The 19,027-nt window shown below is 46.3% G+C and overlaps 1 protein-coding gene and 1 non-coding gene across 3 annotated transcripts in view; both read right to left on the bottom strand.

The window, feature by feature from the left end:
* Nucleotides 1-19,027, bottom strand: part of NEMF (nuclear export mediator factor) — a 191,266-nt gene that overhangs the window by 158,701 nt on the left and 13,538 nt on the right. For both annotated transcript variants that reach the window (XM_063947548.1, XM_063947547.1), the window contains exons 9-11: nt 12,803-12,873; nt 11,964-12,039; nt 11,560-11,622 (exon numbers count right to left, since the gene is read on the bottom strand). In XM_063947548.1, the coding sequence (XP_063803618.1) occupies nt 11,560-11,622; nt 11,964-12,039; nt 12,803-12,873 (210 nt within the window). The remainder of the gene's footprint in view (nt 1-11,559; nt 11,623-11,963; nt 12,040-12,802; nt 12,874-19,027) is intronic.
* LOC134981622 (U5 spliceosomal RNA) lies at nt 960-1,070 on the bottom strand. The gene has a single exon (XR_010190731.1). It is a non-coding gene; the product is annotated as a U5 spliceosomal RNA (small nuclear RNA).

Consider the following 19,027-nt stretch of genomic DNA (forward strand, 5'->3'; position numbering starts at 1 on the left):
TGTTTGGTTTTGCTCAAACAGAAGGGAATAAGTAACTCTGACTCTGTTGGCGTACTACTGCCTGGTTTATAAACCAGCAAAGACTAAATGACAACCTGCCAAACCGTTCGACAGAGGCAGTTTTGTACTTTAAGCTGTAAATAGCTGAGACATGTATGAGTTGAAGTCCTGAAACCTCGCAAATGTAACATGTAAAGACGCGCTTCCACATAAAAGAGGTCATCAAACCACTGGCTTGCTGACTGTAACGTCCTGTCGTTACAAGGCGTGACTGTTTCTTATAAAGGGATAAAACGCCGTTACAAGTATACTGTATGCGGTAATGGCTGAATATCATAAAGGGATAAAATACCGTTACAAGTATATCAAATTTATGAGCAAACAAGCTCTGGCCTTGTCGCGCTTAACTAGCGACAATGAAAATAACCGGCGTTAGCAGAAGCTTTACAGATATACTCTGCAGCTTCTTTTACCAGTGATCGTCATTGTTTCATACATAGATTCTAGTGACCCAAATGTATCCTGGGTTTTTATAATGTTTGACAGAAAATCATCTACCAATGGCGGATCGCGTCCTTTTGGAAACGATTATGTATGGTTGTTAAAAAGCCCCCGCACTATCTGAGTACTGGACTAATGTACCCTTCTCACTCGTAGTTATCGGTGTGAAATTTGACATAGAATCGTGCATTAAATTATAAGACCAGTGAAATAAACACTCTGGTACCCAAAGGGAAATTGGCCCTTTGGAAAGACTGTCTTTTGTTAGAGCTGGCGGAGACATTCCGAGACTCCGATGTTACCGCTCTTTTAATTTGAATTGCCAATGTTAACATAGGATTTTTAAAATTATTTTTAGTCTGCACTATAGCCCTACTCGCTATGTAGACAGACACCACAATAGGCAACAGACAGACACTTGCACGGCTTAATGAAGTTATTATGTGTCATATATATATATATGTTATTGCTGAACAGCCTATTCATATGAAACTCAAGCTTGTTTCTCTCTTCGGAAATCTTTAGCAAAAACCGAAAGATTTATTCGATATGAAGAGAAATCAAAGTATTCTTTATGTGAAAAGCAGTTCACATGGGCATATGAAACCCGAACCAAATTCCTACTAACTTCCCTGCGCCTCTGGTGGCTTAGAGATGTAGGGCAGGAATGTTCTAGAATTAAGTAGAAATACAGATTACATGGCTAACTTATGTGAAACTGAACCAAAAACTTCCCACTAACACCCCTGCGCCTCCTTGTGGAGTATAGGTGTATGGGCGGAATGTTCTGGAATTATAACCTGTAAGAACAGCAATGATTAAAATGACCGTCATGCCATGCTTCCACTGAAAATCACAGGACAGGTTACCTGCTGCAGTGTTAATATAGGCTTAATAGCCTATTATACATTAAATATAGGCTTAATAGCCTATTCTACAGTTACAGGTCTATTATACAGTAAAATCCGTGCAGTTTACAATACATTATCTTGCAGCCTTATGCTTTAGCTAGCCTTCCAGTTATTTCCATTAACTGTTTAAACACTAAGCAGTCTCTTAACCCATGCAGCCTTCTGCTGCTATGGGCTTTACTCAACACTGCCTGCAGTGATGTATTATTTCCAATATATCTTATTCCCAAGCAGCCTTTGCTGCTGCTATGGGTCAATAACTTGTTTAAAACTGAGCAGTCTCTTATTTAAAACTGAGCAGTCTCTTAACCCATGCAGCCTTTGCTGCTGCTATGGGCTTTACTCACCGTCACCCCCCTGCAGCCGCGCTGCTTGTGATGTAGCTTTTAGCTTCTCCCTGTGCAGCGGCCGGAAGCGAGTGCAGGGAGCCTAGGGAAACCCGGGGAGCGCTGCTATATTGCGCCGGGGAGCCCTCCGGAAGAACGGGCGGCGCCTCATACAGCAGTGGCCGGGTGCAGCGCTGGAAGAGCGGCCGGCGTCTTTAGTGACGTACGGCCGCTCGGAGCTTTAGACACGGGTACGCAGAGTGGCTGCTTGGGCGGCGCTCGCGTACAGTGGCTGGGAGAGCGGCCGGCGTCTTTGAATGACGTGCGGCCGCTCTGATACGTTTCTACAGTGGCAGAGTTCTGGTACAGTGGCTGGGAGAGCGGCCGGCGTCTTTGAATGACGTGCGGCCGCTCGGATACGTTTCTACAGTGGCAGAGTTCTGGTACAGTGGCTGGGAGAGCGGCCGGCGTCTGTGAGTGACGTGCGGCCGCTCTCTTCGTTCAGCGGGGTATCCTGCTAATGAGCGCGCTGTAAGCGGCGGGCAAAGCGGTGGTAACAATAAAGGCTTTCCCCACACAGCAGGGCGGCCGCGTGAGCTGACCGCCCTGACCCCCCACCATACCTTGTAGTGCCGCACTCTGTAAGCTCCGTCCAGATTGTGACGGGGCTTTCATCCTGGCTGTGACGGGGCTTCTTTCTGTAAGCTCCGTCCAGTTGCAGTAGGATACAGTGTCTGCCTGTGGCTGTGAGGGTGCTCTTTGTGAGGACCGACACGCCATGCGCTTAGCGCCTGTGGCTGTGAGGGTGCTCTTTGTGAGGACCGACACGCCATTCGCTGCCCGTGCAGCGGCACTATCCCGGACCCATGTTTTTCCAGAAACTGGGAAGGGATGTGCTAAGTGTAAAAATAAAAATTAAAAATAAAAATTAAAAATAAAAATCCAAGTGTGGTTATACCACAAGCCAATGTTCGTGCTGTGAGCACCGAAAAAACACTGAGAGAGTACACTGAGGTACTCGGGGATATGGAGGGGGGGGAAGAGTCCTAAATTTAAATATTCAGTGCCTTTGTTCGGCTACGCCCGTCCATATCCCAAGAGTACTCCAGTGACCCCTAGTGGATGATAAAGAAATGAAAACAGATACAGACGAATATTTAGGAAGCATTTTCCCAAGTATTCAGGGATGTATTTTTCTAGAATCTGCAATTATGTATATTGCAAAAAAGAAGTACTTCGTATCATTTTATAGAAACACATTAGGGTAACCACCATTCCCAGATTGCTCCAGACATTCTGGTAACCATAAGACATGTCCAGAGTCTGGACGGTAACTAATCTCAAACATAAAGTGGTCTCTTCATGAAGCAATGAAAAGAGGAGTGGAGAATTGTGCCAGCGGAGAAGTTGCCCATGGCAACCAATCAGCTTTGAAGTAACATTTATCAAGTGCATTCTATAAAATAAGAATTTACTTACCGATAATTCTATTTCTCGGAGTCCGTAGTGGATGCTGGGGTTCCTGAAAGGACCATGGGGAATAGCGGCTCCGCAGGAGACAGGGCACAAAAGTAAAGCTTTTACAGGTCAGGTGGTGTGTACTGGCTCCTCCCCCCATGACCCTCCTCCAGACTCCAGTTAGGTACTGTGCCCGGACGAGCGTACACAATAAGGGAGGATTTTGAATCCCGGGTAAGACTCATACCAGCCACACCAATCACACCGTACAACTTGTGATCTAAACCCAGTTAACAGTATGATAACAGAGGAGCCTCTGAAAGATGGCTTCCTAAACAATAACCCGAATTAGTTAACAATAACTATGTACAAGTATTGCAGATAATCCGCACTTGGGATGGGCGCCCAGCATCCACTACGGACTCCGAGAAATAGAATTATCGGTAAGTAAATTCTTATTTTCTCTATCGTCCTAAGTGGATGCTGGGGTTCCTGAAAGGACCATGGGGATTATACCAAAGCTCCCAAACGGGCGGGAGAGTGCGGATGACTCTGCAGCACCGAATGAGAGAACTCCAGGTCCTCCTTTGCCAGGGTATCAAATTTGTAAAAATTTACAAACGTGTTCTCCCCTGACCACGTAGCTGCTCGGCAGAGTTGTAATGTCGAGACCCCTCGGGCAGCCGCCCAAGATGAGCCCACCTTCCTTGCGGAATGGGCCTTAACAGATTTAGGCTGTGGCAGGCCTGCCACAGAATGTACAAGTTGAATTTTGTTACAAATCCAACGAGCAATCGACTGCTTAGAAGCAGGTGCACCCAACTTGTTGGGTGCATACAGTATAAACAGCGAGTCAGATTTTCTGACTCCAGCCGTCCTTTAAATGTATATTTTTAAGGCTCTGACAACGTCCAACAACTTGGAGTCCTTCAAGTCGTCTGTAGCCGCAGGCACTACAATAGGCTGGTTCAGGTGAAACGCTGATACCACCTTAGGGAGAAAATGCGGACGCGTCCGCAGCTCTGCCCTATGTCGAATGGAAAATTAAATAAGGGCTTTTATAAAACAAAGCCGCCAGTTCAGATACTCTCCCGGCCGAAGCCAGGGCCAGTAACATAGTCACTTTCCATGTGAGATATTTCAAATCCACATTCTTTAGTGGTTCAAACCAATTGGATTTGAGGAAATCTAAAACTACATTTAGATCCCACGGTGCCACCTTAGGCACCACAGGAGGCTGTATATGCAGTACTCCTTTGATAAAAATCTGGACCTCAGGGACTGAGGCCAATTCTCTTTGGAAGAATATTGATAGGGCCGAAATTTGAACCTTAATAGATCCCAATTTGAGACCCATAGACAATCCTGATTGCAGGAAATGTAGGAAAACGACCCAGTTGAAATTCCTCCATCGGAGCACTCCGCTGCTCGCACCACGCAACATATTTTCGCCAAATACGGCGATAATGCTTCGCGGTGACTTCCTTCCTTGCCTTTATCAAGGTAGGAATGACTTCTTCTGGAATGCCTTTTCCTTTTAGGATCTGGCATTCAAACGCCATGCCGTCAAACGCAGCCGCGGTAAGTCTTGAAAAAGACAAGGACCCTGCTGAAGCAGGTCCCTTCTCAGAAGTAGAGGCCACGGATCGTCCGTGACCATCTCTTGAAGTTCCGGGTACCAAGTCCTTCTTGGCCAATCCGGAGCCACTAGTCTTACTCCTCTTTGCCGTATAATCCTCAATACCTTTGGTATGAGAGGCAGAGGAGGAAACACATATACGGACTGGTACACCCAAGGTGTTACCAACGCGTCCACAGCTATTGCCTGCGGATCTCTTGACCTGGCGCAATAACTGTCCAGTGTCTTGTTGAGGCGAGACGCCATCATGTCCACCATTGGTTTTACCCAACGGTTTAATAGCATGTGGAAAACTTCTGGATGAAGTACCCACTCTCCCGGGTGAAGGTCGTGTCTGCTGAGGAAGTCTGCTTCCCAGTTGTCCACGCCCGGGATGAATACTGCTGACAGTGCTATCACGTGATTCTCCGCCCAGCGAAGGATCCTGGCAGCTTCTGCCATTCTGTTTCTTGTGCCGCCCTGTCTGTTTACATGGGCGACTGCCGTGATGTTGTCCGACTGGATCAACACCGGTCTTCCTTGAAGCAGAGGTTCCGCCTGGCTTAGAGCATTGTAGATTGCTCTTAGTTCCAGAATGCTTATGTGAAGAGACTTTTTCAGGCTCGACCACACTCCCTGGAAATTTCTTCCCTGTGTGACTGCTCCCCAGCCTCTCAGGCTGGCATCCGTGGTCACCAGGATCCAATCCTGCATGCCGAATCTGCGGCCCTCCAATAGATGAGCCTCCTGCAACCACCACAGAAGGGATACCCTTGTCCTCGGCGACAGGGTTATCCGCAGGTGCATCTGAAGATGCGACCCTGACCATTTGTCCAACAGATCCCTTTGCATGGAATCTGCCGAAAGGGATTGCTTCGTAAGAAGCTACCATTTTTTCCCAGGACTCTCGTGCATTGATGTACAGACACCTTTCCTGGTTTTAGGAGGTTCCTGACCAGGTCAGATAACTCCTTGGCTTTTTCTTCGGGAAGAAAAACCTTTTTCTGAACTGTGTCCAGAATCATCCCCAGGAACAGCAGACGAGTTGTCGGCATTAATTGGGATTTTGGAATATTCAGAATCCATCCGTGCTGCTTTAGCACCTCTTGAGATAGTGCTAAACCCATCTCTAGCTGTTCTCTGGACCTTGTCCTTATTAGGAGATCGTCCAAGTATGGGATAATTAATACGCCTTTTCTTCGAAGAAGAAATATTATCTCGGCCATTACCTTTGTAAAGACCCGAGGTGCCGTGGACAAACCAAACGGCAGCGTCTGAAACTGATAGTGACAGTTTTGTACAACGAACCTGAGGTACCCCTGGTGTGAGGGGTAATTGGAACGTGGAGATACGCATCCTTGATGTCCAAGGATACCATAAAGTCCCCTTCTTCCAGGTTCGCTATCACTGCTCTGAGTGACTCCATCTTGAACTTGAACTTCTTTATGTACAGGTTCAAGGACTTCAGATTTAGAATAGGCCTTACCGAGCCATCCGGCTTCGGTACCACAAAAAGAGTGGAATAATACCCCTTCCCTTGTTGTAGAAGAGGTACCTTGACTATCACCTGCTGAGAATACAGCTTGTGAATGGCTTCCAAAACCGTCTCCCTTTCTGAGGGGGACGTTGGTAAAGCCGACTTCAGGAAACGGCGAGGTGGCTCTGTCTCTAATTTCAACCTGTACCCCTGAGATATTATCTGCAGGATCCAGGGATTTACCTGCGAGTGAGCCCACTGCGCGCTGTAATTTTTGAGACGACCGCCTACCGCCCCCAAGTCCGCTTGCGAAGCCCCAGCGTCATGCTGAGGCTTTTGTAGAAGCCGGGGAGGGCTTCTGTTCCTGGGAAGGAGCTGCCTGTTGCTGTCTCTTCCCTCGTCCTCTGCCTCGTGGCAGATATGAATAGCCCTTTGCTCTCTTATTTTTAAAGGAACGAAAAGGCTGCGGTTGAAAAGTCGGTGCCTTTTTCTGTTGGGGAGTGACTTGAGGTAGAAAGGTGGATTTCCCGGCCGTAGCCGTGGCCACCAAATCCGATAGACCGACCCCAAATAACTCCTCTACGCATCGCCTGTCCACTGTCGTGTCCATAAAGCTCTTCTGGCCGAAATGGACATAGCACTTACCCGTGATGCCAGTGTGCAGATATCTCTCTGTGCATCACGCATATAAAGAAATGCATCCTTTATTTGTTCTAACGACAGTAAAATATTGTCCCCGTCCAGGGTATCAATATTTTCGATCAGGGACTCTGACCAAACTACCCCAGCACTGCACATCCAGGCAGTCGCAATAGCTGGTCGTAGTATAACACCTGCATGTGTGTATATACCTTTTTGGATATTTTCCATCCTCCTATCTGATGGATCTTTAAGTGCGGCCGTCTCAGGAGAGGGTAACGCCACTTGTTTTGATAAGCGTGTTAGCGCTTTGTCCACCCTAGGAGGTGTTTCCCAGCGCTCCCTAACCTCTGGCGGGAAAGGGTATAAAGCCAATAACTTCTTTGAAATTAGCAGTTTTTTATCGGGGCACCCCACGCTTCATCACACACGTCATTTAATTCTTCTGATTCGGTAAAAACTACTGGTAGTTTTTTCACACCCCACATAATACCCTGTTTAGTGGTACCTGTAGTATCAGCTAAATGTAACATCTCCTTTATTGCCAAAATCATATAACGTGTGGCCCTACTGGAAAATACGGTTGATTCGTCACCTTCACCACCGGAATCAGTGCCTGTGTCTGGGTCTGTGTCGACCGACTGAGGCAAGGGGCGTTTTACAGCCCCTGACGGTGTTTGAGGCGCCTGGACAGGCACTAATTGAGTGTCCGGCCGCCTCATGTCGGCAAACGACTGCTTAAGCGAGTTGACGCTATCCCGTAATTCCACAAATAAAGGCATCCATTCTGGTGTCGACCCCCTAGGAGGTGACATCCTCATATTTGGCAATTGCTCCGCCTCCACACCAATAACGTCCTCATACATGTCGACACACACGTACCGACACACAGCAGACACACAGGGAATGCTCTATACGAAGACAGGACCCACTAGCCCTTTGGGGAGACAGAGGGAGAGTCTGCCAGCACACACCAAAAAGCGCTATATATGACAGGGATAGCCTTATGATTAAGTGCTCCCTTATAGCTGCTTTTATATTGATATATTGCCATTTATTTTGCCCCCCCTCTCTGTTATACCCTGTTTCTGTAGTGCAGTGCAGGGGAGAGACCTGGGAGCCTTCCTGACCAGCGGAGCTGTGACAGAAAATGGCGCCGTGTGCTGAGGAGATAGGCCCCGCCCCTTTTCCGGCGGGCTCGTCTCCCGCTATTTAGTACATTTAGGCAGGGGTAAATATCTCCATATAGCCTCTGGGGCTATATGTGAGGTATTTTTAGCCTTTTTAAAGGTTTTCATTTGCCTCCCAGGGCGCCCCCCTCCCAGCGCCCTGCACCCTCAGTGACTGCCGTGTGAAGTGTGCTGTGAGGAAAATGGCGCACAGCTGCAGTGCTGTGCGCTACCTTAAGAAGACTGCAGGAGTCTTCAGCCGCCGATTCTGGACCTCTTCTTGCTTCAGCATCTGTGAGGGGGCCGGCGGCGTGGCTCCGGTGACCATCCAGGCTGTACCTGTGATCGTCCCTCTGGAGCTTCATGTCCAGTAGCCAAGAAGCCAATCCATCCTGCACGCAGGTGAGTTCACTTCTTCTCCCCTCTGTCCCTCGTTGCAGTGATCCTGTTGCCAGCAGGAATCACTGTAAAATAAAAAACCTAAGCTAAACTCTCTAAGCAGCTCTTTATGAGAGCCACCTAGAATTGCACCCTTCTCGGCCGGGCACAAAAATCTAACTGGAGTCTGGAGGAGGGTCATGGGGGGAGGAGCCAGTACACACCACCTGACCTGTAAAAGCTTTACTTTTGTGCCCTGTCTCCTGCGGAGCCGCTATTCCCCATGGTCCTTTCAGGAACCCCAGCATCCACTTAGGACGATAGAGAAAATTATATATGTAGCAGCTGATTGGTTGATATGGGCAACTTCTCCACTGGCTCACTTCTCTACACTTTTCACTGGATCATTAATGGACCCCAAAATGTCTGGGAATTTAAATCTAAGATAACGGCATGAGCCAATTGATCACTTGCTTCAAACTAAATAACAATGAGCATCAGAAAGTTATCACCGGTAGTTGGGGCTCTAGCATGTGGGCCTAATGATACCTTGTTACCATGGTGATGGCCAGTGAAATCAAAGCTTCACGCAGCACTGCTCAGAATCCAGTGGGTCAAGTTGTCTGACCACTGAAGAAACAAAAAAAAGAAAGGTATACCAGCGTTGGCTGTATAAGTCAATATAAGACTATTTGGTTGAAAAAAAATCACATTTTAATATCAGAAATTAAACAATCAAAAAACAATAAAATCACATATATAATAAAATATGTGCAAGTATTCAGCCACTCATCGCCCAATAATAAACTTATTCTGGCTAGGAATCTCCCTTCTGAAAAAAATGGGCAGTCCCAATAATGATATTAAGTGAATTGAAAGTCTAGGTCAGCAGACCTTGAATGGATATTACCAGTGGTGATCGTTTGAAGTAGGTAGTCGCCCCCTAATTGACAGCTGGGATGTCCTTTTAGTGCTGATGGGGTGATGAAACCACTGGAACGATGATATCTGGTGGGGAGAGTGCAATCTCCTGATGAATCAGCAATGGTGATCGTTGGAATTTAATGTTCGTCCCTTCGTTAACAGCTGGGATGTCCTTTTGGTGCTGATGGGGTGACGAAACCACTGAAGCAATATCTGGTAAGGGGAATGCAATCTCCAAACGAGTCAGCTAGACATTCTTTGTATGCTGACAACCGCTGCTTGTGACGAAATTTCAAAAGGGATAAAGATTCCAAAATGTTGCCAGAAGGAGAGATCACCTCCAATTAGGGCGTAGGTGGCGAAAGGCTCAGCGCGTTTCACTGATATATATTGTGTGTCCAGCTTTCTTAGGAGCATATGTGTAGTGTCCAGGGGATCTCCTTTTATACCCTCCAGAGTGGCTTGATAAATGGCACTTGTACGCAGCCAATAAAACAATCAACCAAACCATTACTTAAAACAGTTGGAAACTATCCTAATTGGAGTCCCCCTTGGTCCCATATAGATGAATTACAAACAAATTAACCAAACGGGCATTTAAACAATTTAAAACATTATTACCATTTCTATGTATGCGTAAAGTCCGGTCACGTGACCCGTTTAGGTCGCATGATCGGACTCCCAGTGAGATCAGAGAACGGCTACTATGTGATTGGAGATCAAAGTCACATGGTCTCTTATGTACACGAAAGTCCCATTGATTTAAAACATAGAGAGTCTTGAAAAGATGCACATATTCGTGCCAAATACGGCGCTATTTCATCCGATTTGGATGTTTAAACCACTTAACTGGCATGGTCAGATCACATGCGACCGTGCCGCCCCACTGTGTCCCCCAGTACTTGACGAGGAGATCCGTTCTGCAGATGTGCGTGATGTAATATTTAAATATTTTAAAAAAAATACTTTTTCAATTATATTAAATAAAAAATGTTTACGAAAACAATGTTATGAACGTTTTTGAGGGGAAAAATCATCAGTTAAGTGGTTAAAATGGTGCTCTTTAGAGACATATTTCATAATCATATGTGAGGCACGTTCCCAGCCCACCACAGGTCCTGATCATATGATTTTAATGTTTTTTGATTGTTTAATTTGTGATATTAAATTGTGATTTATTTTTTTCAACCAAATAGTCTTGTATTGACTTATACAGCCAGCGCTGGTATATCTTTCCTTTTTTTATTTAACCTATTACTTATTGGGGTTTAGACCACCCCTCTACCAGCTGTTGTTGAGAGCGCACTTGTACAATCCAATTCTTCACTGAAGAAACAAGTCTAATACACCAGTTTCATGCAGTATTACCTTCAAACTACCATGAATCTTCCTCTCTCAGCCAGAGTGCCGTGGCTCCTGTCAAGTGCCCAAAGATGCCATCATACTCAGTGGGTAATTCCAAGAAGAGATAGCTGGGAATTGTAGTTGCCATGCCTGAGGTGTGACTGCATCCGTGCTGTGGGCCTAATTCAGCATTGAACGCTGAAGTGCTGAAATCGCTATTTGGCGATTTCAGCACTTCCGTGCATGCGCGCACACACACGAGGACCTAAAACTGTCATCATATGCGTCCGTTTGTAGGGAGGGCCGCGGCAGTTGCATCACGTCACACGCAGCCGCTGCAACCTGAAGCATGGCTGCCTGGCGACTGCCTTTGCAGCTAGGTTGCTGAGGCAAGGGGCAACCCTCATCATGCAAGCGCATCGCTGCTTAGCAATGCTCTTGCATTTTAGCGTGGGAGAGGGACGGGACATGCTAAAGACATGAATTGTAGTTTTGCGATATCTCGTAAAACTACAACTCGTGCCCAGTGTGTGATGTCTGGTCTCTGCCATCTGCCGCTGGCGCGCTATTATGCAGACAGCTGGTATGTGTGGAAGAGTCAGCTGGCCAAGTACAGATTTAACGGCTGGGGACAAAGTAGCTCTGGTATGTACATCACTGCTTGGTAAAGACAGGCTTTGAATTTATGAGTTAGCTCCCTCATTTCCACCGCCCATTGCCACACCACACCCCCTAACAGGAAATTTACCAATAAAAGGTGGTAACTTAAGAACATACACACAAACATAGGTTTACCTGAAAACAATTCACACACCTGATGAAGAGCTTTGATATCAATCTTCTGACCCTCCAGCTTAGAGTAAAATTCATCTACAGCCTTAAAAAAAATAAAAAATAAAGAACAAGTTCATGTATTTATTAAGGCACAGTGTTACTCATAGTCTTTATTTTATATAATGAAATACTTTACAACACAGTATATTATGCTAAGGGACAGTATGTGGCTAAATAAATACAGTCAATGAGCACAATTCTTAACCACTTAACTGGCTTGGTCACATGTGATGCAACAAAAGTCAGGTGTAAGGTACCTGGCCTGGTCGCATTACATGCGATACGCCGCCCCCCGTTCGCTGAAGCCCCCCGTTGTGCGCTGCCCCGCTTGTATCCCTGATTTAGAAAGACAGGAATATGCAATATACTCATTATTACACACACCTTATCAAAAGACTCAAACGTCACACACTGGCTGTTGACATGTTGTGCGAAGAGGAATGGGTGGAATTCCTCATACCTAGAGAATACACAATTATCCAGATCAAAGAGAAATAGCACAGAAGAAAACAGGATAAGCATCATTAATTAGAGACTGAAATGAAAAAAAGCTAAATAAGCTGCAAAAGCATTTGTTGTCTCTGTCTTTCCTCATAGTACCACCCCTGGTCATGCAACGGGTGCGGCAACTACATTGCCAGGGCTATTGTACCTGTCCCTGTGTCCTGATGTCGACATAATAGTATTGAATTTATGGATGTCGACAATATGACTACATCTTGTGCCTTGGTTGTCAGGACCGGTCATTAGAGAAATAAAAGGCTTGCCTGCTACCTGCAGGCATTCTCAGAGAAAGTTTATTACTTAAAATAACTGGGAATATATTCAATTACAGTCAGATCCTCTCCGATGAAAAACGGCACTTCAATTGAATATTAAAGTGTCGGAAAGTTCAGATTATCGGTGGTAAGTGCCGTCTTTCTGCCCTGACTGAACTTCTGACTGTAACGGAATATCCCCCACTGATTTCATTTAAATTTATTTCATCCCACAGGATTCAATAAAGTTAGGCAAACAGTAAAAGTTTTGCCATTATAGTAGAACTTTCCTTGCTTATATATAGCCAAATGGACAAAGGAACCGGACAGATTCTGGTCAGACACTGCGGAGATGGTGTAAATCAGGTTACATATATTATACATTTTCACGAGTGTACTTATAATAGATGTGTTTTAGTTTTCTAGGTTTCATTTAGCACTGTGTAAGCAATGTCGCCTGCTCACGTGAGAATGTCTTCGGATGGTTTATCTGGCTCCAAGCTTGGCTTTTTCTCTCTCTTCTGGATTATGTAGCCCTGTTGGTGATGGAGGTACGATGCATTAATAACTCTCCATACATTAAATATACAGTGTATCCAGAAAGTAGTCACAGCGCTTCGCTTTTTCCACATTTTGTTATGTTACAGCCTAATTCTAAAATGGAATAAATATATTTTTGTCCTCAAAATTCTACACACAGTACCCCCATAATGACAACGTGAAAAAAAGTTTGAGATTTTTGCAAATTTATTAAAAATAAAAAACTAACAAAACACATAACTTTTCACAGCCTTTGCCATGAAGCTCAAAATTGATCTCAGGTGCAACTTGTTTCCACTGATTATCCTTGAGATGTTCCTACAGCTTAATTGGAGTCCACCTGTGGTAAATTCAGTTGACTGGACATGATTTGGAAAGGAACACACCTGTCTATATAAGGTCCCACACTTGACAGTACATCTCTGAGCCCAAACAAAGCATGAAGTCAAAGGAATTGTCTGTAGACCTCCGAGACAGGATTGTCTCGAGGCACAAATCTGGGGAAGAGTACAGAAAAATATCTGCTGCTTTGAATGTCCTGTCAAAGTCGAAATATATTGTAATACATATGCCTTGTACTAACCCCATGCACATGCCCGCTGCTCGTGCACTCAGTCCTCCGTGCGTGCACATATCCGCAATTTGCGTAGGATCGCTCCGGCAATCATGCGCGTGATATGGGTATTTACGGCGGAGTTTGTGAGCGTGTAGCGTGTTATTAGAACATTACATAATATTTAACCCATATAGCGTACATTTTAGATATAGTTCCCCTAGACTATGTCAGCGAGTATTGATAGTTTAAACAGTTCCTGGACGGAGAGATTCGCCTTTACATGATAGGAAGGGTCTGATAAAGGTTGGAAGGTGATATCTAGTATCCAGCTGTAGGGTATTTTGAGGGTAACATTCCGGTGGTGGTTAGAGAAAGATCGCTTGTTCCTGCGTATAGTTATGTGCAAAAGTAGAATATGAACATTAACTGTATTTACTGTATTTTATGTATGCGGCGGGAATCCAGAGGATACCACCCACAAGAGCAGTTGGGGAAAGACATCGCCCACCTTTTCAAATCCACCTATGACCTTTACTGTAATGTAGAAACACATCCCTGTGTCCAATTGACAATGAGATTACAGTGACCATTGTATTGCGTATACTTGTTGTGTATAAAAAGACCATTGTTGCCTGGCCGGTCAGAAGACTCTAAACGCTATCTGTATGACCAGCGGAGGACCGACTCGGGTTGCGCTTGCGAAACATTCTCACGTATGTACATTCTCTGTAGCCATGATTCTGTTTAGATTTACTTGTTAGCCTGTAGTGTATGATTTGTATTGTTTTTACCTTTTGGAATTAATCCACGGAGGCCTTAGTACCCTGTGGTTGCAACTACAAATCCGCGTTGTGTTTTCACTTTCCTGCATGGGCTTTAAAGTAGATTTATCTGTATAAGGTGTATAGCAGTGATAAGGTGTACGCACTGCGAGTACTTTGTATCGCTAGCGCTACTTAAGGTTTAAAGGTATTACATCATTGCAGTACTTTGCTGCTAAGGGTTTAAAGTATAAGCATATCATTACATTGTATCATTAACAAGGTTTAAAGGTTATCAACTGTGTGTGCGCTCGCTGTGTGTACTCCGTACACGCAGCGCAGCGTGTGTACGCCAAGTGCGTACCACGTGCAGGACTTTGTACGCAAATAGCGTACAAAGTGCGTAGCACGTGCTTTTAGTTTAGCGGCCATAACGGCTCCACGGTAAAAGTGTATTTAGAGGTATAGCATTGCGGTCTAAGATAATATCGACATTATCAGTCCCAATGAACACAGTGGCCTCCATCATCCGTAAATGGAAGACGTTCAAAACCACCTTGATTCTTCCTAGAACTAGCCGGCCGTCTAAACTGAGCGATCGGGGAAGAAGGGCCCTAGTCAGGGAGGTGACTAAGAACCCGATGGTCACTCTGTCAGAACTACAGAATTCCTCTGTAGAGAGAGGAGAACCTTCTAGAAGGAAACCATCTCTGCAGCAATCCACCAATCAGGCCTGTATGGTAGAGTGGCCAGACAAAAGCCACTCCTAAGTAAAAAGCACATGAAAGCCCACCTGGAGCTTGCCAAAATGCAGCTGAAGGACTCTCAGACCATGAGAAACAAAATTCTCTGGACTGATGAGACAAAGATTGAACTCTTTGGCGTGAATGCCAAGCGTCATGTTTGGAGGAAACCAGGAACCGCTCATCACCGGGCCAATACCATCCCTACAGTAAAGCACGGTGGTGGCAGCATCATACTGTGGGGATGTTTTTCAGCGGAAGGAACTGGGAGACTAGTCAAGATAGAGGGAAAGATGAATGCAGCAATGTACAGAGACATCCTGGATGAAAACCTGCTCCAGAGCGCTCTTGACCTTAGACTGGGGCGACGGTTCATCTTTCAGCAGGACGACCCCAAGCACACAACCAAGATATCAAAGGAGTGGCTTTAGGATAATTCTGTGAATGTCCTTGAGAGGCCCAGCCAGAGCCCAGACTTGAATCCGATTGATCATCTCTGGAAATATATGAAAATGGCAGTGCACAGACGCTTCCCATCCAACCTGATGGAGCTTGAGAGGTGCTGCAAAGAGGAATGGGCGAAATTGCCCAAAGGTAGATGTGCCAAGCTTGTGGCATCATATTAAAAAAGATTAGAGGCTGTAATTGCTGCCAAAGGTGCATCAACAAAGTATTGAGCAAAGGCTGTGAATACTTATGTACATCTGATTTCCAGTTTTTTTATTTTTAATAAATTTTTAAAAATCTAAAAAAAAAAAAACTTTTTTCACGTTGTCATTATGCGGTATTGTGTGCAGAATTTTGATGGAAAAAGGAGAGTTATGGTAAGAACTTACCTTTGTTAAATCTATTTCTGCGAGGTACACTGGGTTCCACAGGGATAACATTGGGTGTAAAGTTGGATCTTGATCTGAGGCACCAACAGGCTAAAAGCTTTGACTGTTCCCAGGATGCTTAGCACCACCTCCTCTATAACCCCGCCTCCGTGCATAGGAACTCAGTTTTGTTAACCAGTCCAATGCAGTAGCAGGTAAAAGAGAAAAAAACGTTAGTAGCCACATACACCACATTCTCACGACAGGAGAAGGTATCAGCGGCTAATGCCATACAAACCCAAAGAAGCTAAGTGCGTCAGGGTGAGCACCCTGTGGAACCCAGTGTACCTCGCAGAAAGAGATTTAACAAGGGTAAGTTCTTACCATGAATCTCCTTTTCTGCAGCGGGGTACACTGGGGTTCCACAGAGATAACATCGGGGATGTCCTAAAGCAGTTCCTCATGGGAGGGGACGCACTGTAGCGGGCACAAGAACCCGGCGTCCAAAGGAGGAATCCTGGGAGGCGGATGTATTGAAAGCATAGTTCACTGAGGACCACGTAGCCGCCTTGCACAATTGTTCAAGGGTCGCACCACGGTGGGCCGCCAAAGAAGGTCCAACAGACCGAGTAGAATGAGTTTTGATGATAGCAGGAGCTAGAAGGCCAGCCTGTACATAAGCATATGCAATCACCATTCTAATCCATCTGGCCACGGTCTGCTCGTTAGCAGGCCAGCCACGTTTGTGAAAACCAAAAAGGACAAAAAGGGAATCAGATCTCCGAGGAAAAGCTGTTCTCTTCACATAAATACGGACAGCCTGTTCCACATCCAAAGACCACTCTTTGGAGGATAAACCTGAAGAGGTAAAAGCCAGAACCACAATCTCTTGGTTAAGGTGGAAAGATGACACCACCTTAGGCAGATAACCAGGGCGGGTTCTAAGAACCGCACGGTCACGGTGAAAAATCAGAAAGGGTGACTGACAGGACAAGGCACCCATGTCTGAAACCCATCTAGCAGAAGCAATAGCCAGCAAAAACAAGACCTTAAGAGTAAGCCACTTAAGGTCCACAGACTCAAGAGGTTCAAATGGAGATTCTTGGAAGGCGTCCAGAAAAAGCGACAAATCCCAAGGAGCCACAGGCGGGACATAAGGAGGTTGAATCCGTAAAACACCCTGAGTGAAAGTATGAACGTCAGACAAAGACGCAATTGTTCTCTGAAACCACACAGACAAGGCAGAAAATATGAACCTTGAAGGAGGCCAGACGAAGGCCTAAGTCCAGGCCCTGTTGCAGGAAAGCCAAAAGTTTGTCAGTAATGAACTTGCATGCATCAGAATTGTGAGTCGCACACCAGGCGAAGTAAGAATTCCAGACCCTATGATAAATCCGAGCAGAAGCCAGTTTACGGGCCTTCAACATAGTTTGAATGACCTCCTCAGAAAAACCTTTGGCCCTCAGTACAGAAGCTTCAAGAGCCACGCCGTCAAAGCCAGCAGGGCCAACTCCTGGTAGACACAAGGGCCCTGAACAAGGAGGTCTGGGCGCTGCGGAAGCAGAAGCGGACGCTCTAGCGACAGACCCTGCAGGTTCTGAGAACCAATGCCGTCTGGGCCACGCCGGAGAGATTAGAAGTAGTATTCCTCCTTCTGCCCAGGGTGATAAGGAAGCTCAAGCAAGAAGTGACACCGGAGGGAACACGTATGGCAGTCGAAAGTTCCATGGAATTAGCAGTGCGTCCACGAACGCTGCTGGGATCCCTTGTCCTTGCTCCGAAGACCGGAACCTTGCGATTGTGTCGAGACTTCATCAGGTCTACATCTGGTAAACCCCACTTGTCCATGAGGAGTTGAAAGACCTCCGGATGAAGGTTCCACTCTCAGTCGTGTACGTCCTGACGTCTGAGGAAGTCCGCTTCCCAGTTAAGGACCCCCGGAATGAACACTGCCGATATGGCTGGCAGAGGGCGTTCCGCCCAACGAAGAATCTTTGACACTTCCATCAGTGCTTTGCGGCTTCGGGTGCAACCTTGATGATTTATGTATGCCACTGTGGTGGCATTGCTGACTGTACTTGAACAGGCCTGTTCTGTACTAGAGGCAGGGCTAGTGTCAACGCATTGAACACTGCCCGCAATTCCAGAATGTTTATTATCGGGAGGAGAGATTCCTCCCTGGTCTACCGACCCTGAAGAGAGTGTTGCTCCAACACCGCGCCCCAATTGGGGATCCAGAATGTACAACCCCTGCTCAGTTGTTGGCCCTGCAGCCACCAGGTCAGTGACAGATGGACCTCCGGAGTCAAGGATATCATGTGAGACCTGATCCGGTGAGGCAGGCCGTCCCACTTGGAGAGAATCAACCTCTGCAGAGGGTGGGAATGAAATTTAGCATACTCCACCATGTCGAAAGCCGACACCATGAGGCCTAGAACTTGCATCGCCGAGTGTATTGACACACGTGGGTGAGAGAGGAAGCATCTAACCTTGTGCTGAAGCTTCAAGACCTCCTCCGGAGACAAAAACAACTGCTGGTTGTGGGTGTCCAATAGTGCTCCCAGGTGCATCATGCTCTGAGCAGGAACCAGGGAAGACTTCTTCCAGTTAATGAGCCAGCCATGCGCTTGCAGGAATTGGACCGTCAGTTCCAGATGACGAAGGAGAACCTCTGGAGAGTTCGCCAGGATCACCAAGTCGTCGAGATACGGCAGGATCCTGATACCCTGACGGCGGAGAAGGGCTGTCATGATCGCCATGACCTTGGTGAAAACCTGAGGAGCCGAGGTCAGACCAAAGGGCATGGACTGGAATTTAAAATGTAGGTTGCCAATAGCAAACCGCAGGTATTGCTGATGTGACACTGCAATAAGCATATGCAGGTAAGCATCCTGTATGTCCAGGGATACCATGTAGTCCTTGGGCTCCAAGGCCAGAACAATTGAGCGAAGAGTTTCCATACGGAATTTGGAGACTTTCACAAATTTGTTCAAAGACTTGAGGTTGAGAATGGTCTGAGTAGCCCCATTCAGTTTTGGGACTAGGAACAGCATTGAATAGTACCCCCTGCCTCTCTGAGCCAGAGGCACCGGCACTACCACTCCCGTGTCCAGGACGGATTGTACCACCAGATGGAGTGTCTTTGCTTTTACCGGATCCGAAGGGACATTTGTTGAGCAAAACTGGCGAGGGGGACATTTCTTGAAAAAGATGGCGTATCCGTGAGCGACGACTTCCCTTACCCAGGCGTCCTAAGTGGTCTGTAGCCATACCTG

Source organism: Pseudophryne corroboree, chromosome 12 (genome assembly GCF_028390025.1).
Source record: "Pseudophryne corroboree isolate aPseCor3 chromosome 12, aPseCor3.hap2, whole genome shotgun sequence".
Lineage (NCBI taxonomy): Eukaryota > Metazoa > Chordata > Amphibia > Anura > Myobatrachidae > Pseudophryne > Pseudophryne corroboree.